Source organism: Phyllostomus hastatus, unplaced genomic scaffold (assembly GCF_019186645.2).
Source record: "Phyllostomus hastatus isolate PE091 unplaced genomic scaffold, TTU_PhHast_1.1 phas_contig_468, whole genome shotgun sequence".
Taxonomy (NCBI): Eukaryota; Metazoa; Chordata; class Mammalia; order Chiroptera; family Phyllostomidae; genus Phyllostomus; species Phyllostomus hastatus.
Window position 1 is genome coordinate 2,148,720 of NW_025333884.1, and position 24,680 is coordinate 2,173,399.

At 54.1% G+C, this 24,680-nt stretch overlaps 3 protein-coding genes across 5 annotated transcripts in view; all 3 read left to right on the plus strand.

Moving 5' to 3' along the window:
- Positions 1 to 584: 584 nt before the first annotated feature.
- Positions 585 to 2,838, plus strand: APOC4 (apolipoprotein C4). Its single transcript, XM_045845262.1, has 3 exons — positions 585 to 762; positions 2,264 to 2,405; positions 2,633 to 2,838. Exons 1-3 carry the CDS (start codon positions 681 to 683, stop codon positions 2,796 to 2,798), a joined length of 390 nt encoding a protein of 129 aa, XP_045701218.1. The 5' UTR covers positions 585 to 680; the 3' UTR covers positions 2,799 to 2,838.
- A 466-nt stretch (positions 2,839 to 3,304) lies between these two features.
- APOC2 (apolipoprotein C2) lies at positions 3,305 to 5,473 on the plus strand. 3 transcript variants are annotated; one of them, XM_045845271.1, is made up of 4 exons: positions 3,305 to 3,422; positions 4,694 to 4,818; positions 4,987 to 5,146; positions 5,230 to 5,473. In XM_045845271.1, exons 2-4 carry the CDS (start codon positions 4,764 to 4,766, stop codon positions 5,318 to 5,320), a joined length of 306 nt encoding a protein of 101 aa, XP_045701227.1. In that variant the 5' UTR covers positions 3,305 to 3,422; positions 4,694 to 4,763; the 3' UTR covers positions 5,321 to 5,473. The 3 variants fall into 3 exon arrangements, with proteins under 3 accessions (XP_045701227.1, XP_045701225.1, XP_045701226.1); XM_045845269.1 differs by having other exon boundaries at positions 3,306 to 3,422; positions 5,291 to 5,473; XM_045845270.1 differs by having other exon boundaries at positions 3,340 to 3,422; positions 4,743 to 4,818; positions 5,291 to 5,473.
- A 4,628-nt stretch (positions 5,474 to 10,101) lies between these two features.
- The window catches only part of CLPTM1 (CLPTM1 regulator of GABA type A receptor forward trafficking), a 28,009-nt gene continuing 13,430 nt past the window's right edge, over positions 10,102 to 24,680 (plus strand). Inside the window, exons 1-5 of the mRNA XM_045845144.1 lie at positions 10,102 to 10,202; positions 15,708 to 15,820; positions 21,615 to 21,738; positions 22,730 to 22,888; positions 24,132 to 24,249. Coding sequence (XP_045701100.1) covers positions 10,131 to 10,202; positions 15,708 to 15,820; positions 21,615 to 21,738; positions 22,730 to 22,888; positions 24,132 to 24,249 — 586 coding nt within the window. The 5' untranslated portion in view covers positions 10,102 to 10,130. The remainder of the gene's footprint in view (positions 10,203 to 15,707; positions 15,821 to 21,614; positions 21,739 to 22,729; positions 22,889 to 24,131; positions 24,250 to 24,680) is intronic.

The following is a 24,680-nucleotide window of genomic DNA, read 5'->3' on the forward strand; positions in this document are numbered from 1 at the left end:
CTCTCGTGCACCCCCTACTGGGGACCTGGCTCGAAACCCAGACATATGCCCTGCCAGGGAATCGAACTAGTGACCCTTTGGTTCACAGCCCATGTTCAGTCCACTGAGCCACACCAGCCAGGATGTGGCAGGTAGTTATTACCTTCCCCATTTTACAGATGAAAACACTGATGCCCAGAGAATGGGATGTATTTGCTCAGGCCACATGGTGAGGGTGTGTCTGGCCCTATAGCCAAGAGATGTTAGAGATGAAAGAAGGAATCATGAACAGCTATGGTCTGTAACCACCTGTGTGTTAGCACCTTTCCTTGTAGAATTTCACTGAATTAACATCCTGCCTGAAACATGGACTATCTGCCCATGTTACAGAGTGGGAAATTGAAGCAGAAGTGGGGACTGTCACATGAGGTAGAGCCAGGATTTGAACCCGGTGCAACACAGGAGGCCAAAGAACGTTCTATATTCCCCTGTCAGGCCAGGGTTCTGGGAAGGTAGGAAGGAGGGAGGCCAGCAGGGGCAGGTGGAGCCTCTGACCCTCGCTGCCATCCAGGTCCTTCTCTCTCTGAAGTCCCTGCCAAGGGGCGTGGGGAGGTGGCTGGGGGAGGGCTCTGCTGAGTGCAGCCGCCCCCACCTGTCCCCCAGCCCAGAGAGCTGAGCACAGAGAGACAGAACCCCCAGAAATGCCGCTCCCTGGGTGCAGGCCCCGGGCCCTGCCCTCCCTTTGCTTCTGCCTCTGCGCTGTGCTCCTGGCCTGTGTTGTGGGTGAGCAGGAGTGGGTGGGTGGGTGTGGGGGCCCTGCAGCAGCTCAGGGCGGATGGGACTCTGACCTGCAGTGCAGTCTGTAAGCATGTGGGTGTGGTGCTCATGTGCTCTTGGCATGTCTGGGAGTGTGTGTCAGTGGCAGTGGTGTGTACAGTGTGCATGTGGGGTTGGAGCAAAGGACAGTGGCCATGTGTGTGCCTGTGCATGTGTGAGTGTTGGCATGTAGTCCTGGTAAGTGTGTCTGTGAACATGCATGTCTGTGCATATGTGCCCTTGTGTGTTTTTATGGGCTCTTTAAAAAAAATTATTTGAGACAGAGAGAAGAGAGAGAGTGAGAAACAGCAATTTGTTATTCCACTCACTTATGCACTCATTGGTGGATTCTTGTATGTGACTTGACCGGGGATTGAACCTATAACCTTGGTGTATCAGGATGATGCTCAAACCAACTGAGCTACTCTACCAGGGCATTTTTTTTCCCTTTAAAGATTTTATTTATTTTTACAGATGGGATGGGAGAGAGAGAGGGAGAGAAACATCAATGTGTGGTTCCCCTCTCACACGCCCCCCACTGGGGACTTGGCCAGCAACCCAGGCATGTGCCCCGACTGGGAATTGAACCCTCAACCCTTTGGTTTGGAGACCAGCACTCAATCCACTGAGCCACACCAGCCAGAGCTCTATCAGGGTCTTTATTGGAGTCTTTATGCAAAAGCTTTGAGTGTGTGGGCACATGGGAGGGTGTCTGTGTGCACTGGAGTGAGCACACTGGGGTTGTGCACACGCATTTACAGTGTTAACAAGTGATAGGAGCCTACACAGCGCCAGGCACCACTGCAAGTGCCTTACACGAGCTCCCTCTGAATTCCCACAATACCCGATGAGGCAGGTCCTATCATTATCCAAGTCTGCTGAGAGGGAAACTGAGTCTTGAAGAGGTTAAGTCATTAGCCAAGGGCACAGTGCAGGTCACGTGGGCACTTCTGTACATGTGTGCATGTGTACCTGCATGGTGCCTCTGCTCTGGGGGTGAGGCTTTGCCCAGGGGCACGGCTGTGAGACCACTGGGTGTGTGCAAGGAACACTGGTGCCCACCGGGACAGCACAGTCCTGCCAGCCTCCACCCCGGAGGGGCAGACAGTCCTCCTGTGCGCTCCCTCCACTGCCCGTAGGGGGAGTTCAGCGTGGGGTCTCAGAAGAATGGAGGGGCAGCAAGATCAGGAGTGAAGGAGGCAAGGGGAGGGACACAGGGGTCAGAGAGGTGGGTTGGCAGACTGAAGAGAAAGCCACAGGCAGACAGGGGTTGATGGGAGGGCGCAGAAGGTGAAAGAAGACCAAAGGTGACAGGGACATATAAGGCGATGAAGGCCAGGGGTGACAGGGCTGGCAAGAGCCTGCCCTTGGGCCACCAGGATTGACAGTGACAGTGCACAGGGAGGGAAAAGGAGGAGGAAGGGTTCTGGGATCCCAGCCCACCCAGGTTGCCCTCTGTTACACCTAGAATGCCAGGAAGAACTGCCTACGAGTTCCCCGAGTGCCCCTCCAGGGCTGGTAAGTAGATCCTGGAACGCGGTGCTGGGCAAGGTGAAGGGGATGATGGAGCCACTGGTGACAAAGACCAGAGAGACGTGGCAGTGGTTCCGGTGAGTGTACGCAGGAGGGGCTGAACTCCGGACTCCTGGGTCTGAGCGGGGAGGGGCTGGGGGCCTGGGCTCTGGTCTGAGGGAGGAGGGGCTGGGGGCGTGGACTCCTGGGTCTGAGAGGGGAGGGGCTGGGGGCTTGGGGGCCTGGGTCTGAGGGGGGAGGGGGTGAGTGAGGTAAAGTCTTGGGGAAATCTGTGTCCCCAACTGTGATATCCCCTCTCCCGCAGCGTCCCCACAGCCGTCCAGGGCTTTGCACAGACCTACTACGAGGACCACCTGCAGGACCTGGGTCCCCGTACCCAGGCCTGGCTCCGCAGCTCCAAGGACAGCCTCCTGAACAAGGCCCACAGCTTGTGTCCCCAGTTTCTCTGTGGGGAGGGGGACCAGGATTAAAGTGTTCACAGCCACCACAATAAAGAAATTCTTGTCAGCGTCCCTGTCTGCATCTGTCCTCAGTGAAGCCAGAGACGACCACACCCCGCACACTTCCAGCAGCTCATGAGTAGAGGAGACACCTGACAAAGGAGGGGCCCTCGGGGGGCCTTAGGGGAAGGAGGGGGATGACCCTCCTCGGGCCTGAGACCCACTTTGGGCTTGTGGGGGTTGGGAGACTTCCGGCTCCTCGGTTTGGGATAAAGGCTGAAAGCTGGCGAGGAGGCGGGGTTTGCAGGACCCCACGGGGACCCCTCACACATGGCGCTGCCTTTACTGCCCCCGCGACGAAGACCCCAGATCCTATTCCTGGTGGGCACCCAAAGCCCCAGTCCCTCCACAGCCCCCACCCAGCCTGTCTGTCTCAGGGGTGAGTTTTCAGAGTGGGGGACCTCTGTGGCTTGACCTCAGGGGATGTCACTGCCCTCTGTGCCCCTACCCCACCCCTCAGCGGCTCTGTTGGCCTGGACTTTGGCCTAGGCGACCAGGTGGCGGTGGCTGTGGAGGGGAGGTGGATCCCCAGGAGGTATAAAGCCTTTCTCTGCTCTGCCTTGGGAGCTGGTGAGGATCGCCTGCCAGAGTCTGGTAAGAGAGGGACTAACATGGTGGGGGGGGGGGGCATCAACAGGGAGGGGGCAAAGATTGTTCAAGAGACCTGGTGTTAGATTCCTGGGTTAGAAACACGGAATTCAGAACTGGAGAATGTTTGCCCCTGCTGGGCCCTCTCCATGGTCAGATCCCAACCTCCTCATGGCTGCACAGCAGAGTGAGCGAATGGGGGTAGGAGGGCAGCGGAAACATAGTCACTTAAACAGCCGTGCCTAACTGAGCCGGGACGCAAGTCCCTGCAGTGACTGGGTCTCTGCATAAACGCCCCCCTCTGCAGAGGCTTTCCTGGGCTGCACAACACACCTCCCCCTCCAGAGCACTTACCTCCTGGGGACACATTACATTTTCCTCATTTAATATTTGGGTTTTTTAAACTTTTTTTTTATTTAGAGAGAGAAGGGAGAGAGAAACATCAATTTGTTGTTTCACTTATTTATGTATTTATTAGTTGGTTCCCCTGACTGGGGATGTTGGCGCATTGGGACGATGCTCTAACCCACTAAGCTAACCTGCCAGGGTTCATTTAATATTTGTTAATGGTATTTCTGTCTCATGTCAGCTTCCTAAGAGCAGGACCATTGCTGGGTTCACAGCCAGGCCCAGAGCTGTGCTTGGCACTTAGTAGGTGCTCAAGAAAATTAGTAGGTGCTCAAGAAATGCTTCTTTTTAACTTTATTTAAGATTTGATGTATTTATTTTTAGAGGGGGGGAGGGAAGGGGAAAGAGAGGGAGAGAAACATCAATGTGTGGTTGCCCCTTTCACGCTCCCTACTGGGGACCGGGCCTGGAACCCAGGCAGGTGCCCTGACTGGGAATCGAACTGGTGACCCTTTGGTTTGCATGTCTGCACTCAATCCACTGAGCTACACCAGCCAGGGCTTCAAGAAATGTTTCTTGAGTGAATGAATGGATGTTAGAATTATTATGTTAAAATCAGGAGGAGAGGCCCTGGCCAGGTGGGTCAGTTAGTTGGAGTGTCAGCCCGATGTGTTGTGGTTGTAAGTTCAGTTCGATCCCTGGTCAGGGCATATGTAGGAGCCAACCAGTGGCTGCCTGAAACAACAAATTGATGTTTCCCTCTCTCTCTCAAATAAATTTTTAAAACTTTAAAAAAAAGTGTAAAAAACAAAAAAAAATCAGGAGTACAATCACAGAATGTTAGACAAGGAGGCCCAAGCCAACCCAGGAGGAACTTGGCTTGGGGGGCGGGGAGAGGGGGATCCCAACCCCCTCCCTTTGAATGCCAGGGCCTCGGGAATAGACGCCTCCAGCCTCCTTGCTCCACACCCTCCTCAGCGTTCCAGGTCTTCTGACGCCATGGGCACCCGCTACTTCCTGGCCCTGTTTCTCATCCTCCTGGTATTGGGATTTGGTGAGTGTGATCGGCAGGGGAGGCAGGTCTGCGAGGAGGGGGATGAGTGGCAAGCATCTTCCTTGGCAGTTCCTGTCTGGCCCTGCTCCTGCCTCCTCCTCTCCTGCCCTGCCCATTTTCCCCCTGCAGGAGGCCCATCAGCTGTCCTAACCCACTCTCCTCCTGCAGAAGTCCAGGGGGCCCCTCTGACCCAGGAAGATGAGATCAGCAGCCCCTCGCTGTTCTCCCAGATGCAGGAATCACTTTATAGTTACTGGGATACGGCCAAAACAACGGCCCAGGACCTGTACCAGAAAACCTACCTGCCCTCCGTGGACGAGAGTATAAGGTATGACTCCACCCTCACCCGACACACCAGGAGTCCAGGCCCCCAGCCCCTGCTCCCTCAGACCCTCTGTCCTTTCTCCCCAGGGACATGTACAGCAAAAGCACAGCGGCTGTGAGCACTTACGCAGGGATTTTTACTGACCAGGTCTTTTCTCTTCTGGCGGGAGACGAGTAACGACGGGACCCCACACACAGGAGAGGAGATAGTCCAGAGCCCAGCAACTCTTTCGCTCCCGACCACCCCTCCACTCCCCACTTCCTAGCAGCTCTCCGCATCTTGCTACCAACTTTAGCGTGATTTCTTATCAATAAAAAAAGACAAATCTTCTCTTTGTTGTGGTTGCTTTTGTGAGACTTCAGGGACCCATTCATTCCAGTCAACATTTATTGAGCACCTATTATAGGCATGTAGCCCTCACCTGGTGAGTGGGAATAAAGAGGTGAATAATAACAATCAGTGATCATAACAACATTAGACGTCGCCCTTCACTAAGGCCCTTCTTTCTCATCTGTCAAATGACAAACCGTGGACACAGCTAACCTGCAGTGGCCTCTCGCAGTGTCCGTGGCCTGGGCTGTGTGCTGTTAAGGGGGCACATATGAGATCGTGGCCACTTAAATTTGGAGGTTCAGATTCGCAGACAATAAAAACCCCAAGTCAAAGGTGAATAGTTAAGTACTTTATTAAGCGAGAGCAAAGAGAAAGCAAGAATCAAGAGCATACATCACCAGATGGGAAATCACCAACACTGGAACACAGACGCTGGGGAATCCCGGAGACAGCATTTGGGGGTCCGTCTGGGAAAAGTTCTGAGCGAAGGGTCCTTCCCTCGGGTGGGATTCCAAAGTCTCACTTTGGGGGCTCTGCTGAAATCTGTTTTAGACAAAAGTGGCTACGTGCCCAGGGCCTTTCATGGCTCCACTGACCAACCGTTCCCTCTGGGAGAATAGCCAGTTCTTCCCTAAGGGAATGATCAGTGTTTACAGGTACCGAGTTAAAAATTGGTGGTGCTTAGTCTTCTGTGGGGAAGGTCTAGTTCTCTCTGGGAGACAGCACACCTATATTTCATTCTTCCAATAAAAGATCACGGCTCGGGCACACATGGGTAGGATTCTTAATATTTCTTTCACGCATCAGGCTGACACTTTAAATGTGCCCTCTGTCGCCCGGAGTTGTCCAGCATGCCTGTGACAGTGGGGAGACTGGTGCCCAAAAGTCTCTGCTAAGCACAGGAAGTCAGTGCCCAGGTTGGCTGCGACCCACGAGGACAGACCTGCAAAAACTGTCCTTCGTGGCAATTCCTGTGCTTTTACTGAGACCCTACCAGGCCCTGGGGATACGGCAGGGAGTAGACAGACAGTCCTGTCTCCCTCGAAAAGCTGTTAATTGATTGGGTCCTGGCCCAGTTTCATACGGTTTTACTGATTCAAATTTGTGGTATGTTGCCCTGCCTGGTGTGGCTCAATGGATTGAGTGCTGTCCTGCGAACCAGAGGGTGGTAGGTTCGATTCTCAGTCAGGACACATGGCTGGGTTGCGGGCCATGTTGCCAGTTGGGGGCATGTGAGAGGCAACCGATCAATGTTTCTCTCCCTCTCTTTCTCTGTCCCTTCCCCTCTCTAAAAATAAATAAATAATCTTTAAAAAATGTGTGGTATGTGTTGTTAGTTGTTCTCTTCTAATTAACAACAGTCGTAACATTTCCTGAGCTCCTACTCAGGGCCAGAAGCTCAGTTCCATGCCGTGGACACAAACAGAGAAGCTATTTGGACGGGGGTGGGGGGTGGGTGCAGAGGATGAGCAAGCCAACCAATGGAGAAGATAACTTCAGCGACACAGGCAATGAAGAAAAGGAGGGGAAGTGAGGATATTGAGGCCTGGGTGCGGCCACCTTGGATAGATGGTAGGTTGGGTGCAGGGAGGGCCCCCAAGAGGCCCCGGTGGTGCGCTGGTCACAGGGCTGTGCATCACAGCGCAGTGTGGTTGGGGCTGTGTTTACTAGAGAGTGGGGGAGGGGTGGGGCACTCCCTTGACCCCAGGGCCTGGGTGTGGTGGATAGTGGTTGGAAGAGGGTCTCTGGGGAGTGGGGAATGGCAGGCAAAAAGCACAGGGCATACAAATAAGAACAGAGGCCCTGCAGCCTGGGAGAGGGCAGTGCTAAGTCCTGTGGGTAGGGGAGCTGGGCACCTGGACCCCTGGATCCTGAGGGAGTAGAAGGTGGTCCTGGGCCCCCAGTTTCTAGGGCTGGGACTGTTGGCCTCTGAGGACCCAGGGCTCGTATTTTTTCCTAAGCTGCTTGGTATTAACCTCCGGCCAGCCTTTCTGCACTGCTGGGACAGTTTCCCAGGTCCTGAGGCTGGGCAGCTGTGAATCTAGTGGAAAACAGGGGCCTTGGGGAGGGGTTATGGGAAATGTCCCTAAGTCCCAGGGCCTGCAAGGAGCTGAGGCTGCCAAACCTAGCGGGTGGTGGGGAGGAGGTGCTCTGGAGGAACAATCCCTGCTCTGTCCACTTGTTTCCCACGGACTCCAGCCAAACCAAACCTCAGCCCAGGCCAGTTCTGCTTCCAACCAATCCCAGTGCCTTCCCAGACTCCTCCTTTCTTTCTCAGGCCTCTGCTGCAGTCCTATTCCCCTCACGACCCCAGAATCCAGGTCCCCAGACTCCTTCTCCCCAAAGACTCAGGAGCCTGGGACCCCCGATTTCTCCCTCAGACCTGGGAGTCTAGACCCCAATCTCTTCTGAAGACCCAGTTCAGGTCTCCAGTCCCCTTCTCCCTTAGAACCTGAAATCACAGCCTCTGGTTGGTGTTGGGCGTCCCCTAGTGGAGGGCAGAGTGGGTCTGGCCTGTGATTTATTTGCTAGTTAGAAGGAATGAATTTATTTGGTCACTCAAAAGACACAGGGTGGGGAGGGCTTTGCAGGGGTCCCATCGAAGGTCACAGTCTAGCCAAGAGCCTCGAATGCTTCAACAGATCAGATCACAGCTGTATATGGGAGAGGGAAGACAGACTGGGGTATTTTGTGTCTGGAACTGAGAGCAGAGATGGGGTTACAGTGAAGCTGGAGATTTAGCTTCAAAGCCTCTCACTTTTCTGGGTTTTTCTGGGGTCCTCTATTCAAATTTGTACTTATAGTTATGTACTTTTTTTTTTTTAAGATTTTATTTATTCATTTAGAGAGAGCAGAAGGGAGAAAGGGCTAGGAAGGGAGGGCAAGAAACATCAATGTATGGTTGCCTCTCACACAGCCCCCCCACTGGGATCTGGTGCCCTGACTGGGAATCGAACTGGTAACCCTTTGGTTCATAGCCCGAGCTCAATCCACTAAGCTACACCAGCCAGGGCAGTTCTGTACTTTAAAGAGGCCTACAAAATCTTAGTCTGCTTCTCTCCACACCCTCCCTCCTGTTTTAGGGACTTAATCAGTATGTTCATTTGCCCCTGGATTTAGGGCCTACAATGTCACAGAATCATTATTACTACTATTATTATCTGTAAGAGAAGGGGACTGGGCATGAAGTTTTCTAAGGTTTCTTCTTGCCCTTGTGCTGCCCTCAAAGGTAAGTCATTCACCTTCTGCACTCAAGAATTTCTTCCTTTCATTCAGCAATCACCCCCTGGGGCAGTGCTGGAGGACACAGCAATCGCCAGAACAGCCCCAAGGCAAGATACAGCACACCCATTCCTGACATTGATGACCGGAAGTGAGCAGAGTGGGATGAGGGAGTCCAGGGATCTTGGAGGATCGTGAGGCGGTGCCCCACTCAGCCTGGGGAGACAGGGTGGATTTTCTGGAGGATGAGCTATTTGTTGAGCTGAGACCCAGAGGAAAGTGGAGGAAGTAGATAGTAAAATAATAAATACTTGGAATCTCCCTTCCAGGCAATGTGTAAGGTTCGCGGTGAGAGCGCAAGATGTTGATCACTTACTAAGTGGAGTCAGGGGGCCAGGTGCGTATATAATGCCCAGTTTGTAAGAGTAAGAAACTGAGGCTTAAAGAGATGTTACTTGAACGGGATCGCTTAACCGATCCACGGTGTGAACCCAGGTCAGACCTCCACCCAACTCACTGGTGAAGGCTTAACAGCCAATGAGAATTTTCTGTCCTCTCTGGGTGGGCCTTCGTAAACACCCTCCCCAAGAGTCTCTGAACAAGTAAGTGTCCACGCTTAGAGCTGTAGACAGATACAAAGCTAAGAAAACATGGAGTTCATAGGGTGCCTGAAGCCGAGTCCAGAGCTGCAAAGTTTGCGCTAAACAAGCCGACAACCAAGAGGACGTGCATGCGCGCTAAAATAGCAGCCCGAGGGCTACTGGAGACGCTGCCAAGGATCCAATTTGGAGGTGTGGTGGCCCTGAGAACCCCGATATAGTAGTCTGAGGGCACAGGAACACTATAACCTAAAAGGGACTTATAGGGGTGAAAAGGTTGAGGTAGCAAAAGGGGTCAGCGGACGAAAGTATTCGCCAAACACGCTACGATTCTAACGAATCTGGGTACGGTGGCCAGGAAGGTTCCTTTAATGCAGGAGGGGGCGTGGCTCGAGACGGACGTTTTTGAAGCGTTACGGTGGCCGGGGGAGCTCAAGAACTATGGAACGGAAAGAACTCGAAGAACCAGCGGAGTGAAGCGACCGGGACGGCTTAGAAGACTCATATATACCTGGAAGAGGCAGGTTTACTTGAGGGAGCAGAAGTAATGGAGACTGTGGGAAGCGTATATATTAGTCGAGAAAGTCATGGGAGTTCGCAGCAGGCAGTGTGTATACTAGGGGAAAACAAAAGGGCTACTAGGAGGGAAAAGTACGGTGGCCGGATTGACTCCTTCATAGCCGGAAGCTGCTCTTCCCAGAGGTGCGGCTGTGGCGCTCTTGCCCGGTACGGTGGCCGGCGGGTCAAGCAAAGGTAAAATCTCGCGCGATCTCGCTGGCGCCGTCGGGGACGGGGCGGGGCTGGCGGCGGGGGCGGGGACCCGGAGCGGGAAGATGGCGGCGGCGCAGGAGACGGACGGGGCAGGCAGCGCCGTGGTGGCGGCCGGAGGAGGCGGCTCCGGTCAGGTACGGAGGCCGAGAGGGGACTGAGGGGCTTTTCCCCACCTGGGGGGCCTCCCACGGGGCCTGTCCTGCCTCTTAGCGCAGAACCCTGTGCATTAGGGGCCACTTACCCAGGGGGACCTTGAATACGGGGCCCAGCCGGGGCCAGGCGGCCCGGGAGTCCGTACAGTGCGGGAAGCGGGGCCCTGTTGCGCGCCAGGTCCCCTGCGTGCTCGCGCCGGGTGGCCACCGGGCTTATTGCCCGAGCCGGACACTGGCGCGCAGGGACGCAGACTTGTACCCTGGCTCCTTAGTTCTGCACTCCCGATTCCAGGATCCACGACCGTTCCTAGAGTTGTCTGGCGTTCAGAGTCTCTCTTGCAGTGTCTGCCTGACGTGTGGTCAATGACTGATTAATTGGGAGTTTTGTATTTCTGGGGGAAGTCATGAAGTCACCGTGGGTAAGGGTACAGGCACTGGAGGCTGAGAGACCCATACTACAGATGGGAATCCAAGGAACAGCAAGACTAAGTCGCTTGCAGAAGGTCACCCAGGATGGGTTTGGGATTCATTCCATACAGCACTTACCAGACCTCGTGGACCCGGGGTGGTCAGGACCGGGATAGGTGTGCTGTTATGATAAACTAATCCTGTGGGAGGTTTAGTCCAGATGCTGCTGCCTTCTGACCTCACTGCCTCAACTAAACTGAGGCTGCTAGTTCAGGCAGCCACCCTTCAGGTGTTCAGGGAATCTGTGGAGTGACAGTAAGGTGCTGTCGACCCACCCACTGGGATGTCACTGACATGTGGGAGGCAGCACAAGGGAGAGGCGCTCAGGTTGGGAGAGGAGAATGAAGCTGACTTTCTCTGTGACCTTGTGCTAGTTTCTGCCTCTCTTTGGGCCCTTATTTCTCCAGTGGTGAATGGAGGGGTTAATCAGGAGGGCCGGCCATGTGACAGGCCACAAAGATGGCTACAGCCATGTCCCTGCCATCAGTGGAGTGGGAGAGACTGACATGTAAAGAATTTTAATCCTGGATGACTAGGGTGGTGACAGACCTCTGCGGGAGACTAAGGGAGCCAAGAGGAGGGGTAGATACTGTCACCTGGGAGGACATCAGGATGAGATTTATGTGGTAGAGCCCGCCCCACATACCTGGTTTAGCATCTTCAACTAGGGCCTGGCTTGGGGGTGGCCTCAGGAGATGTCTGCCTAGTTAACACTGGACTGAAGATTCGGTCCCTGTCTCAGGGGCTTCCCAGTCTTGCTCAAAGGTCCTTCTCCCTCCGAGTTTCTGTCAAGATTTACAGTACTCCTTTGCCTTCGGGATAAAGTACAAATTCTTTAGCAGATCAAGGCCTTGCACGACCTGACTTCCTTCAGACTATACTAGGATTTCTGCACCTCAGCACTTACTGACATTTTGGGTTGGACAGTTCTTCACTAGGGGAGGCTGTCCTGTGCACTTTAGGACATTTAGCAGCGCCCTTTACACATCAGATATCAGTAGCATACACATCCCTCCCCAGTTGTGACAAGCAAAAATGTCTTCAGACATTGCTGACTGTCCCTGGGCAGGCACAGTTGCCCCTGCCGGAGAGTCACTGGGATGAGGGGAGCATCGGCCACTCCGAGGCCCTTCTGTTTTCAGGAGTGTGCCTCGCTGTCTCTGGTCACGGGGCCCATGCTTATGTTTCTCCCTCTTTACCTGGTGGATCCTTACGAGTCCTATTCTTCTCAGATCTCCTCTCCCCTGCGAAGCCTTCTCTGACCCTCTCAGACTGGGTCAGGGCTCCCACTGCCTTGTGGGCTCCCCTGTCCCGAGTCCTGCCCACACTGGCTTGTCACTGTCCATCCGTCTCTTCCACTGGGCTGGGAGCCCCTGGAGGGCAGAACTGGGACTGTCTTGGTCATCACTGTGTCCCCAGCACTGCCCAGCTGAGGACCTGGCACAGAGCAGACGCTCAGTGTTTGTGGGATGAATGGATCTTGAGGCAGAGGCCCGGCTGAGGTGGAATTCCCACAGTGGATCCAGGCGCTCAGTGAGGACGTTCCAGTCCGCACACTCCCAGCCCCAGCCCAGCCTCATGGTCTCAGCTGCTTCCTGGACCCTTAGTGAGTATTCTGTGTCAGACTGGACAGGAACAGGAACTGTCCTAGTCTCTGCTATGTCCACAGCCACCACCACCCTCCCCCGTCCTATGGTGTCTAGACAGGCCTCGGCAGTCTCATGCTCCAGCCAGCCTGCTCCTCTGTGAGCCGGGGACTGAGGCATGGGGCCCCGAAATCCACCATCTGTTCCTTCGGTTAATGTGTATTTGGTCCCCACTACAGGCTAGGCCCCCTACTAGCGCTGGAGATGCAGCTGTGAACGAGACAGAGGGTCCTGCCCTCTTGTAGCTCATGCTCTATTTAGGGGCTTCAGGGTCAGGGTAGAAGAACAGACAGGGACTAACTGTAAAATAAAGAAGAAACTATGTGGTGAGTCAGATGGTAGTAAGTGCCATGGACAGAAATAAAGCTGGGAGGGGGACAGGCAGTGAGGCATGGGAAGGGGAGTTGCAATTTAAACAGGGTAGTCTGGGAAGGCCTCTCTGAGGAGGTGACATTTGAACAAAGACTTGAATGGGATGAGGAAGGGAGGCATGCGGATACCTGGGGAAACCCTTTCAGGTAAGGGGAGCAGCCAGTGCAGAGGCCCGGAGAGGCAGAAGGTGCCTGGTGTGAGGAAGGAGCAGTGAGGGGGCTGGTGTGCTGGAGCTGGTGAGTGCGGGGATGGGAGTGAGAGCAGGGAGGTGGGGGCAGGAGCCGGGAGGTCAGGGCCATGGTGAGGACTTTGCCTTCACTCCGAGGGAAGTGGGAGCCACCGGAAGTTACCTTTTTATTGAGGTGTGATTTAGATACCGTAACATCGACCTGTTGTCAGTATAGACTTCAGCGGCTTTTAGTATGTTTACGCAGTTGTGCAGTACAAGCGTCAGCACAGTCTGGCCTGAGAGCACATGCACCCCTTTTGCGGTCACGCTCTGCCCCTAGTAGTGTTCCTTTTTGTTGTGGAGTAGTGTTCCATTGCGCACACGCATCGCAATTTGTTCATCCATTCCCTGATGGACATCTGGTTACTTCTGGCTACTACAGATAATGCTGCTGTGAACATTGGCGAGTAAGCTGTCCAGTGGACATATATTCTCATTTTTCTTGGGTAGAGACCCAAGAGTGGGATTGCTGGTTTGTATGGCAGGTGCATGTTTCACTTTTTAGGCATCGACCATGTTTTTCCAAGCAGTGGTCCATTTTCCCACCAGCAGTGTACAGCCCCTCCGATTTCTCCACACCCCCGCCTGTGCTTGTGGCTGCCCACCTCTCTGGTGCTGGCCATCCTAGTGAAGTGACGTGTCATTGCGGTTTTCATTTGCATTTCCGTGGGAAGGCTTCCAGCCAGTTTGTCTGTGGTTGCGGATAAGAGAACAGACCTGGGAGCCAGTGTGATGTGGGTTCAAATCCTGGCCTGGCCTCAAGCTTCCGTTTCTTGATCCAGAGTCAGCTCAGACCTGCTGGAAATCCTTACTTGCCCTCCCCGCCCCGAGGCCAGCCCTGCATGAGGGTGCCCTTGTGCCTGTCTGATCTCTCCGGCCCCCTGGCCAGCTCCTTCCCGGAACCTTTCCCTCTCCCCAGCACGTCCTTTGCCCATGTGTCAAAGACAGCTCCTCGGGGAGGCCTCCCTGATCCCCTCAATCCAAAAATTGTTACCGTCTCCCCCTGCTTATTTCCTCCAGAGCACTTTTCCTATTTATCATTTTTCAAAAAACATTTCATTTTTAGAGAGGGGAAGGGAGCGAGAAAGAGAGAGAGAGCATCAATATGGGAAACGTTGATCGGTTGTCTTTCCTGTGCACCCCAACCGGGAACCAAACTCACAACCCAGGCATGTACCCTAACTGGGAATTGAACTGGTGACCTTTCGCGTTGTGGGATGTCACCCAGTGAGCTGAGCCACACCAACCACGGCCTGTATACTGCGTTTAGTGATCCTGTTTATTGTTCGGTGGGTGTGTTTCCCTCTAGACCCTGAGTGCTGGAGGGCAGGGCCCAGAGCTATATCTCTACCACTGGTCCCCCTGCTGAGCCCAGGGCCTGGTACACAGTGGGTGCTCAGGAAATGCCTTTGTCAACACACGAAGGAACCAAACATAGCTGTATCTTCACAGTCCAGCCCCAGCCCTTGGGTCTGAGAGGGGAGGCGACACGCCCAAGATGTCACAGCCCGGAGCAGCGGGACAAGTCCCGCACCCTCAGTCTGGCGGGCCGCGGAGCTCCCACCCCTTACCATGGTGCTGTCCCGAGCTGTGGGAGGTGGCAGGGAAAAGCACTTGCTGGTGAAGGGGACAGGGAGCCACAGATGACAGTTTAACAAATGCTGGCTGCAGCTTCCTGGCAGCAGCACGTGGCCAGGAGAGCCTCTGTCCTTGTCCCCCGGGGCTTTTGAGGCTGACAGAAAGATGTTGCAGAGGAGTGGGCTCGGGGCTGTGGTGGGGGCAGGGATGGACAGTAGAGACCCTGGAGTGGGTGGGTTTGGGCGGCCTGGGTGCTGGGGCCAAGCCCTTCAGGGAACATTTGTTGATTCCAAAGGTATTTATTGAGCCCCCGCCCTGCCTGCCTGGTGACCATGACAGTCTCCGTCCTACTCTCGAAGGCTGAGGGGTGAGGGGACAGCAGGGAGGAGGGAAGAGGGCAGGACTGGGGAGGCGGCAGGTGCAAGGAGAAGGGTGGGAAGAATTTGTCCATCTTGGGCCTTCCAAACCTGATGTGAAATCTCTGCTGCTGAGCTTCTGTTTCTGAGTGAGGGGTGTTCCTTTGGGAAGCCCTGCCCTACTCGCCGGCCTGCCTGCCCCTGCTCCGCCTGCAGCAGTGGTTCTTCCTAGGGATGCACACAGGTGGCTTACCCCCCCGGGTCTCCACTCGCCCGCATGGAGGTGCTTGGAGTCATGGCCTGAGGGTGGTGCATGCTGCGTTTGTTGCACCTGCCTTCGCTGTGGCTCATGCTCTGGGTGCGTTTTTCTCTGTCTCACCTGCTGTTTCAGGAGCTCCTGAAGCGATGGGCCCGCACGGGGATGGCCACAGAGGGGGCCTTGGGAACCGTTTTCCCCGGGAAGGACTGTTTAGATAAACCCACGCCTTGCACCTGCCACATGACCCCTTCTGCACTGTCTCCCATAGCCACCTCCTCGCTCTCTGGGCTCCAGCCCCGCAGAGCAATGGACAGTCCTCAGAGTCAGACTGTGGCTCTCACCGCCCTTGTTTCTGCACCTGCTGCTTCCCTCATTGCCTCTTCTGCACCGGCCACCTGTATTTTAGGTCTCGGCTCTGATGTCCCTTCTTCCAAGAGGCCCTCCCCGACCCCCGGGCTGGAGCAGGTACCCTCTCTGTGCTGAGTCTCGTGCCAGGCGTTGGCACACAGGGGTGCCTCAGACACACCTGGTGCCTCAGGCTGCATTCTCCCTCCTCACCCTGGTCTCTGTCTCCTGCAGGTGACCAGCAATGGCAGCATTGGGAGGGACCTGCCCGCAGAGACCCAGCCCCAGAACCCGCCGCCCCAGCCAGCGCCCAATGCCTGGCAGGTCATCAAAGGTGTGCTCTTCAGGTGCGCAGGTGCTGCTTTGCTTTTGCTCATTTTAGGAAGGTGAAATAAGGAAAGCATAAAGAAAAAAGAAAAAAGTCCTTGAGGATGACCGTCATTTTTCTGTTAGCGGGGAGTCTTTTTTTTCCTGTACAGTAGAATTCTTGTATGTGGTAAAGTAGACCACGTTACTGACATTCTGGGGACGCCGGAACACAGCACAAACCGGGAGGTGTAAACAGCACTAACTTCTCACAGTGCTGGGGGCCGGCAGCCTGAGATCGAGGTGTCAGCCTGTCTGCTTTCTCCTGAGGCCTCTCTCCTCAACTTGTGGGTGGCCGCCTCCCTGCGTCTTCACGTGGTCTTGTCTCTGTGCGTGCCTGTGTCCGATTCTCCTCATTTTAGAAGGACACCAGTCCTATTGGACTGGGTCCCCAAGGACCTCACTCAGCCTTAGTGCCCTCTTTACAGGCCGGTCTCCGGATACAGTCACCGAGGTGCTGAGGGTTAGGACTTCGCATGTGAGTTGGGGGATACACTTCAGACACAACGTACGCATAAAATTTACTATTTTAACTTTTTTAAAAAAATTATTTATTTTTTAAAGAGGGGAAGGGAGGGAGAAAGAGAGAGAGAAACATCAATGTGTGGTTGCCTCTCACATACCCTGCACCGGGGACCTGGCCTGCAACCCAGGCATGTGCCCTGACTGGGAATCGAACTGGCAACCCTTTGGTTTACAGTCTGTGCTCAATCCACTGAGCTACACCAGCTAGGGCCTTTTTTTTTTTTTTTTTAAAGATTGGTTTTAGAGAGGAAGGGAGATAGAGAGAAACATCGATTTGTTATTCCACTTCGTTATGCATTCACTGGTTGGTTTTTGTATGTGCCCTGACCAGGGATCGAACCTACAACTTCAGTGTATTGAGACAGTTCTCTAACCAATGGGGCTACATGGCCAGGGCCCATTTTAACTATTTTTAAGTGTAGCCTTTAGTGGTATTAAGTGAGTAGACATTGCTGTGCAACTGTCACCACCATTCATCTCCACAAATTTTTCCTCCTCCCAGATGGAAACCTTGTGCCCATTAAACATGAGCTCCTCCTCTTCCCCTCCTGCCAGCCTTTCTGTCTCTGTGAATTTGACTGCTCTTGGTACCTCATTTAAGTGGAGTCATATAGTCCATCCTTTTTTTTTTTGAGATTTTATTTATTTTTTTTATTTAATCTTTTTAAAAAAGTTTTAAATTTATTTTTAGAGAGGGGAAAGGAGGGGGAGAGAGGACGAGACACATCAATGTGTGGTTGCCTCTTGAGTGCCTCCTACTGGGGACCTGGTCTGTAACCCAGGCATGTGCCCTGACTGGGAATTGAACTGACAATCCTTTGGTTCACAGTCTAGCACTCAATCCACTGAGCTACAGCAGCTAGGACCAGTCCATCCTTTTGCAAATAGGAAAAGGTAGTGGTACTTCTACCTGTGGATTTATATGGCCATTCCTGGGCCATGGGAGCACAGGGCATGCCTTCTTGAAGCCTAGCTTCTGACTGAGGCCCTGGGGAGATACTGGGTGGGGCAGTGGAATATACCTGGAGTTGGGTTCTGTCTCTGCCTATCTAGACCTGGTGGCAGGGCCTTTGTTTATGTTTCTACAAAGTGAACATTTCTTTTTCTTTCTGGGGAGGCAGCAAAATGGTCAAAAGAGCAGACTGTGCAGTCAGGCAGCCACTTCTGCCCCTCATCAGCTATAAGGGATTCAGGACATCGTTGTTTAAAACAGTCATCTCTGCCCTGGCTGGTGTGGCTCAGTGGACTGAGCACCAGCCTGTGAACCAAAAGGTCACCGGTTCGATTCCCAGTCAGGGCACGTGCATGGGTCACGGGCCAGGTCCCCAGTTGAGGGTATGAAAAAGGCAACCAATTGCACATCGGTATTTCTCTCCCTCTCTTTCTCCCTCCATTGCCCTCTCTCTGAAAGTAAGTAAATAAAATCTTTAAAACAGTCATCCCCCTGGCTAGAGCACTCCCACTTGGCCATGGCCAGATGCAAGGGAGCCTGGAAGTGTGGTCTCTATTTTGGGAAGCCGAGCGTCCTGCTGAAAAGCAAGGGTTCTGTTTCTGAGGGGGAGCAAATAGTGGTTCAGGGAGAGCACCGACTTGTCTCTCTGTGCCGTCTTACTAGCTCCCTCCCCGCCAAACTTCTAACTAATACATGCTTATTGTACAAAAATAAAACAACCCAGACAATACAGAAAAACATAAAGAAGACGTACCAAAGAAGTGTAATGCATTGGTGGCCATCCTGTGTAAACACGGACCTGTGAGTGGCCTAAATGACATTGCATAAGGACGCTTGCAGACAGGGTTGTTCAGAGTGGAGGAAACTTGGGAGCAGCCGCTTGCCCAAAATAGGGGGTCAGCTGCCAAAATTTAGAGGGGCGGGTAGCGTCAGACTGTCTAAGAGTGGGCCTGCTCTGACATCTTAGCAGCCCCACCCCACCCCTCCCCAAGTTGTACGACCTGGTCAGGTGACCACCCCTCTGAGGCCTGCGTCTCCACCTCGGAGAGGAGTCCCAGCAGCTCAAAGGTCGTGGAAGGAGTTCCATTCCCCGAGAACCCCTGTCGGCTAGGGGCGCAGGGGCTGGCACATGCTCCCTCGGTTGCTTTTAGATGGCTTTTGTTCACTGTTTGTAAAACCCAAGAACGTGTGTTATAAAGAGAAACAGCTAAAAGATAGTCACCCACAGTCCTCGATGCAGTCGCTGATCACATCCTGGCGGGGCACCGGGTGCCTGCCTAGTCGCACAGAACCCCCTGAGAAGGTCACACAGGACCCGAGAAGCTGTGGAGGAGGGAACTCTGCCCTCGTCAGCCATCAGCCCAGCCATCAGCGGGGGCTCCGTGCGCCTTTCCTGACCTGGGCCCCGAGCTCTGCCAGCTGTGGGGCCCGTCCCTTTTCTGCCTGGTCCTCTCCTCCCCCATGTCCAATAGGGGCTCAGCGTTTTCTTTTCCTTCTTTTTTTTTTTAAAGATTTTTATTTATTTTTAGCGAGAGGAGAAGGGAGGGAGAAAGAGAGGGGGAGAAATGACTCTCACCCACCCCCCAGTTGGGGACCTGATCCAGGCCTGTACCCTCACCGGGAATTGAACTGGCAACCTTTTGGTTCTCAGGCCGGTGCTCAACCCACTGAGCCACTCCAGCCAGGGCATCATTTTCTTATATAGCCTTTTCTTTTATGCTTTCAGAAGGTACAAGTAACAAGTATTTTTATCTTTTCCTTCACTTTTACATGAGGCAGCCTATTTTACACAGTTCTGCACCTTGATTTTTTTTCATTAACAGTATGTCTTAGAAATCCTCCACATCAGTACAGGAAGGAACTTCCTTCAGAGAGGCATTTTTCCTGCAGCTACAGTGTAGGCTAATCCTCCTTAGAGCTGGCAGCACCAAACAGCAGTTCGGAGTCTCTCCTGGAGTTCTTAAAATGGAATTCAGGCTTTGTTTTGAGGGCTCTGCAAACTCTCCAAAGCTTCTAGCAGACTGCATTAAAATGGCCTTTTTAGGGGGTGGGCTACATCTTCAAATTACACCACTGGTTACCTGGAGGGGAGGTGGGATGGGAACTGGGTAGGTAAAAGGAGGGAAAGTTTCACTGTACGTCTCTTCATAAATTAAAACATTGTATGAACCCATGGAAGTAATATCTATGTGGAGTAGGGGTGAGGATTTGAAATCTTTTATTTCCTTACTCAGGGTAGTTGAAAAGCATTAGGTGTGGGCTGGTCCCCTGCAGGCCTGGCGTCCTCCGGCAGAGCTCCGTGACCTGGGACACATGGGTGGAGGGCGGTGTCTGTGAGCCTGTGAGTGGGTCCCCAAAACTGTGGGTATGAGAGTACATGCAGATGTTCTCATGTCTTCAGGGCTCTGGGGAGCTGGAATCCTAAAAAGGTCTGGTCCGATCTGCCTCGTTTTACAGGGGCCCAGAAGACCAGACTGGGTGGGGCCCCCGAGAGCCACACCCTAAGCCAGGGCAAAGCTGCCAGTGGGCGTCCCTGCTCCCTCACGCTCCCTCACGCTCCCTTGGTGTAGCCACTCAGGTAGGAGCCTCTCTGGGAGGTGGAGGGGTCCCCAGAGATGGGCGGTGCTAGACCTTCCCCAGCTGTGTGCGTTGGGGACTTCTTGGGGAGGCAGCGGGTGGCACAGCTGGGCCGCAGCTCCTGAGACCCCAGACGCCAGGGCTCCATGGGTTCTATGTAGAGACAGGTCCCCCTGCCTGGTTCTGCCCTTTGGTGTAGTTTGGGGCTCGGCAGGGGGCACCCCGCCCACACCAGAATTCCTTGTGGTGTTTTTCCATTGCAGAAGTTTTGTGTGCCTTTATCCTGTGCTGAAAATTACAACAATAAGTAACATTTCTACCTTCCCAATGTGTATCAGGTTTCATTTGGATGATACGTAGATGTTACTGCTTCGTATCTGAATCAGTGCATTGAATGCTCCTACGAGGGGGGTGGTGTTAGCCCCAATTTCACTGTGCAGGAAACGGAGTCTGAGAGGGGTTACAAATCTCGTCAGAGGTCACACAGTGAGTGGCAGAGCTGGGCTTCAGAGCCAGGGGTTGCAGCCTAGATCCTGGGCTCGCAGCCCCTCTGTTCTCTGGCTTCTCACACCTGTAATTAACTAGCAGTGCTTGTCTTACTTAATAATGACGCAGCTGCTGTGTCTGAGAGACCTGAGCTAATACAGTAGATGCTTATTTTTTTTCCTCACATAAGCAGTATATATGTATTCCTGCTGTATCAAGGTATATAATTATACATATAAAACTAATATTGATGTTCTTAGTGTGTTCATTTTTTAAAGATTTATTTTAAAATTTATTTATTTTTAAAGATTTATTTTATATTTTTAGTTGTCTCTCGCATGTGCCCTAGCTGGGGACCAGGCCCACAGCCTAGGAATGTGTCCTGCCAAGAATTGAACTGGTAACGTTTCACTTTGCAGGACCACACCCAGCCAACTGAGCTATGCCTGTCAGGGCTTAGTGTGTTCATTTTTATCAGGCTTTTCCAGGTTTTTTCCAACAGGAGAGTTGGTCTGAATAACTTAGCCCATTGCTGCTAAAAACCAGGACTGCCCCGGCTGGTGTGGCTCAGTGGATTCAGTGCCAACCTGTGACCCAGAGGGTCTCTAGTTGAATTCCCAGTCAGGGCATAGGCCTGGGTCGCCAGCCAGGTCCCCAGTAGGGGGTGCTTGAGAGGTAACCACACATTGATGTTTCTCTCCCTCTTTTTCTCCTCTCTCTAAAAATAAATAAGTAAACAAATAAAAAGAATAAAAATAAAATTAGGACTAACCCATTATTTACTATCTGCCTTGCCAGTTTTTAGTTGAGGTTTCTAAAATGTTGCTCTTTAAGGTTCCGAGCCTGTAAAACACTGGGATTCCACATTCTTTGGGTTGTCTCACTTGAGGGGTTCAGGGGGACTAGGATGTCAACGTTTCCCAGGTGGGAGGTTTCGAGGGTCCAAGCCCCTGCGCCCTGCGGTCACCGGGAGGTCCTGGAGGACTTGGTGCCGGGGTGTCTGCATGGAGACCAGGGCAGTGCCAGGCCCCCCACACTAGCAAACCATGGAGTCTGGGGTCTCTCCCCAGACATGGCCTTTGGGGGCATCTTGTCTACTCACCAGCCCTGTGACTGCCTTCTCAGGGACCTTCCATAATCGGTCAGCAGCCCCAGGTCAGGCCCCAGGATGTGCCAGTGGATCCACGTTGGAAAGAACAGACAGGAACTCACACCTGCCCTGCTTCCCTCCTCAGGATCTTTATCATCTGGGCCATCAGCAGCTGGTTCCGCCGAGGGCAGGCCCCTCAGGACCAGGTGGGCCCCGGAGGAGCCCCGCGCGTCGCCAGCCGCAACCTGTTCCCCAAAGACACTTTAATGGTAACCGCCGGCTGGGAGGCCACACGGGGGAGGAGAGTACCAGGGAGGGTGGGGCAGTGACGTGGGCAGTGGTCCGGTCCCTGGTTACTGCAGGTCTGTGAGTGGATCCAGAGCTGAGGAACTCTGGGCCTGTCCACAGCCCACGAAACCTGTTACTCAGGTGGCACCCATGAGGAAAAATAAGTTCTTTTGGTTTTGTGGAAGTCCTATTTCTAGGGACATCCAAAGGGTCACTCAGTTGTTTAAAGACTATTTTAACAGGGTCCTTAATGTATTTTACTTTAAAAGTACGGTCAGGCTTTAAAAGTTGCAAAGGGAGGTGTGTGGGAGATGGGAAAGGAAAGGAGAGGCTGAGCAGGCTGGAGAGCAGGGCAGAGGCAGGGAGAGGAGGAACCCAGAGTAGCCGAGGCTCAGGAGCATCCAAAGCAAGTGTTCAGACCCCAGTAATCCAGGCTCCTCCCTCCTTCGTGGTTCTCTGCAGCTCTGGGATTCCCGGTCTCCAGAGTTCTGGCCATCAGGGGGGCCACTGCTCAGCCCATCTCGGTCAGTGGGCCTTCAGGGCTCTGGACAGAGGCAGCCACAGGCACTTGGGAAGGGAGGGAGTTCTCAGAGGGCGGCTTCCCTGCACCCGCAGCAGCCAGCCAGCGCTCCCGCAGGTCTTGACCATGCTGTGTCCACAAGCCGCTGGAGCTCTGTCCGGGATGGCGTGGGAGACTGAGGAGGGAGAAGAGGGTTCAGGGTCGCCATGATCCCTTCTAACCCCAAATTCTCATTGCCAGGCTGTCCACTCTTTAATTGGCTTTTGGTCGTAGACACCACAGACCAGACCAGGACAGGTGTGGTCGGGGTGTGAGAAGAGATTTATTCTGCCAGCTGCTACTCTTCTCCCCACTAACAAAGTTTACTCATGTTAGGGTGCTGGCTTCTGCTCTCGCTCTCCGTCTGCTCTTTCCCCCCTTCAGAGGCTCTCACAAGTCCCCCCCCCCCCCAGAACCTGCACGTGTACATCTCAGAGCACGAGCACTTTACAGACTTCAATGCCACGTCGGCCCTCTTCTGGGAGCAGCACGACCTCGTGTACGGCGACTGGACCAGCGGCGAGAACTCGGATGGCTGCTACCAGCACTTTGCTGAGCTCGACATTCCACAGGTGGGGGCAGTTCTGGGGCTCAGGCCCAGGGCTGCTGGACCTGCCCCGGGGGACTTTCCTCGGACCGACTCCCTGTCCTGCCTTCTGCAGCTCAGGCCCCAAGCCTGGCTGTGCCCTCAGCCCACATGCCCTGCGGCCCCACGCCGATCTCGGAGGCCTCTGCGCACTGGCCTCCCCACAGCCCCACATGGATGGAATTGGAACTGGCCTGGGACCCTGCCGATAAACCCCCAGGGCTGGTGTGTTTCCGGGTCTAAACCAGTGAAAGATCAGAGACCGTCCTTGGGCCAGTGAGGTCACAGCTGGTCAGGCAGGCAGCCCCGTCTGAAGGTAACAGTGAGCGGCGATTAAGCACTTACTGTGTGCAGGGCACCCAGCCAGGCCAGCTGGTGTAACCCCCCTGCAGTCCTACAAAGTGGGGACTGTTCTCTCCAGTGATAAGGACATGGAGGTGCAGAGAGGTTAAGTGACTTACCCAAGGTCACACAGCTAGTGAGAGATTCACTAGCTGTGAACCTGAGAGAACTCAGGTTACCTGGCTCTGGACTCGGGCAGCCCAGACGTAAATTCTGCCTCCCCAAAAAACCCTTCCTGACTCTCGGGCAGCCACTCTCTCCAGTCTGTCACACCCAGCCCTGCCCATGCTGGGGGTTGTCCTTACTTGGACGTGGGTCTGTCCCCACAATGGGACCTCGAGCCCACTGGATCCGTCTTGGTGACCAGTGTGCCCAGCTCTGTGCCCCTAGCGTGCAGCTGGTGCAGAATCAGTGCATGTTGAACAATCAATGAATTTGCTGAATCAACGAAGTCGATGTCTTCATGGGGCTGTGCTGTCATTCATTTCTTCTTGGCAGGTCTCCTCAGTGTTCTGAGGGGAAGGGGCGTGTCTGCTATATCTGTCTCTGTCTTGGTCTGTGGGGGCGGCTGGACGCAGGGTGTGGACACAGCCTTTCTGAGGCGGATCTGCTACCCTGTGTTGAGGGGCAGCTCCCACGGGGATTCACGCCCATGCCCCAGGCCCCTCCCTCCCTGAGGTCCCAGCCAACCTGAGGGGCAGCAAAAGAGACCCCCAAGGACTTGGGCCTGACCCTCCTTCCAGCTTTGAGGTGGGGGGGTGTCTTGGCTGCACCTGGTGTTACCTTATGGAGGTGGCTGAGGGACTGAGAATGGAGGTGGGGAGCTGCGGGGGCTTGTGTCGGGGAGGGAATTCACTGTTCCCTCCTCCCTGTCGCCCGCCTGGCAGAGTGTGCAGCAGAATGGCTCCATCTACATCCACGTATACTTCACTAAGAGTGGCTTCCACCCGGATCCCCGGCAGAAGGCCCTGTACCGCCGGCTCGCCACAGTCCACATGTCTCGGAGTAAGTCAGTCCCCACAGCCCTGACCTGCCGTCTAGGCAGCCAGCAGACTGGGTGCCTCAAGCCAGTGCAGGGCATTGAATCCCAGGGGCACAAGGACCAGCGGAAACCCTGTGCCCAGGGGTCTGGAGTTGGCGGTCACCCTTTGTGCTCTGTGGACACAGATGGGAGAGCAGTAGGCTTGGAAGGAGCAGGTGGACAGAGGGACTTTTGACGGGAGGTGATGAGCCAGCTCCTATGCAGGACCTGGCTTAGTGGAGGTAGATGCTCAAAAACAGTCTGTTTTTGTGCAGGATGGGCTGGCTGACACTCCAGAGTAGTCTGTGAATGGACGATGGGGTTGGTTTAATGAGGAGGGGGAGACAGGAAGACCTTTGAGATCTGTTTCATCGAGTGTGACCTAACTGCACCTGTGCCGACCCAGCTTGTGTGA

Bases quoted from the DNA above. Each gene is read 5' to 3' on its own strand.
- APOC4 (XM_045845262.1), top strand. From the start codon at position 681: ATGCCGCTCCCTGGGTGCAGGCCCCGGGCCCTGCCCTCCCTTTGCTTC. The intron at 763-2,263 runs GTGAGCAGGAGT...TGTTACACCTAG, and splicing joins GCTCCTGGCCTGTGTTGTGG to AATGCCAGGAAGAACTGCCT. The intron at 2,406-2,632 runs GTGAGTGTACGC...CCTCTCCCGCAG, and splicing joins GAGACGTGGCAGTGGTTCCG to CGTCCCCACAGCCGTCCAGG.
- APOC2 (XM_045845269.1), top strand. From the start codon at position 4,764: ATGGGCACCCGCTACTTCCTGGCCCTGTTTCTCATCCTCCTGGTATTG. The intron at 4,819-4,986 runs GTGAGTGTGATC...CTCCTCCTGCAG, and splicing joins CCTCCTGGTATTGGGATTTG to AAGTCCAGGGGGCCCCTCTG. The intron at 5,147-5,290 runs GTATGACTCCAC...TTTACTGACCAG, and splicing joins TCCGTGGACGAGAGTATAAG to GTCTTTTCTCTTCTGGCGGG.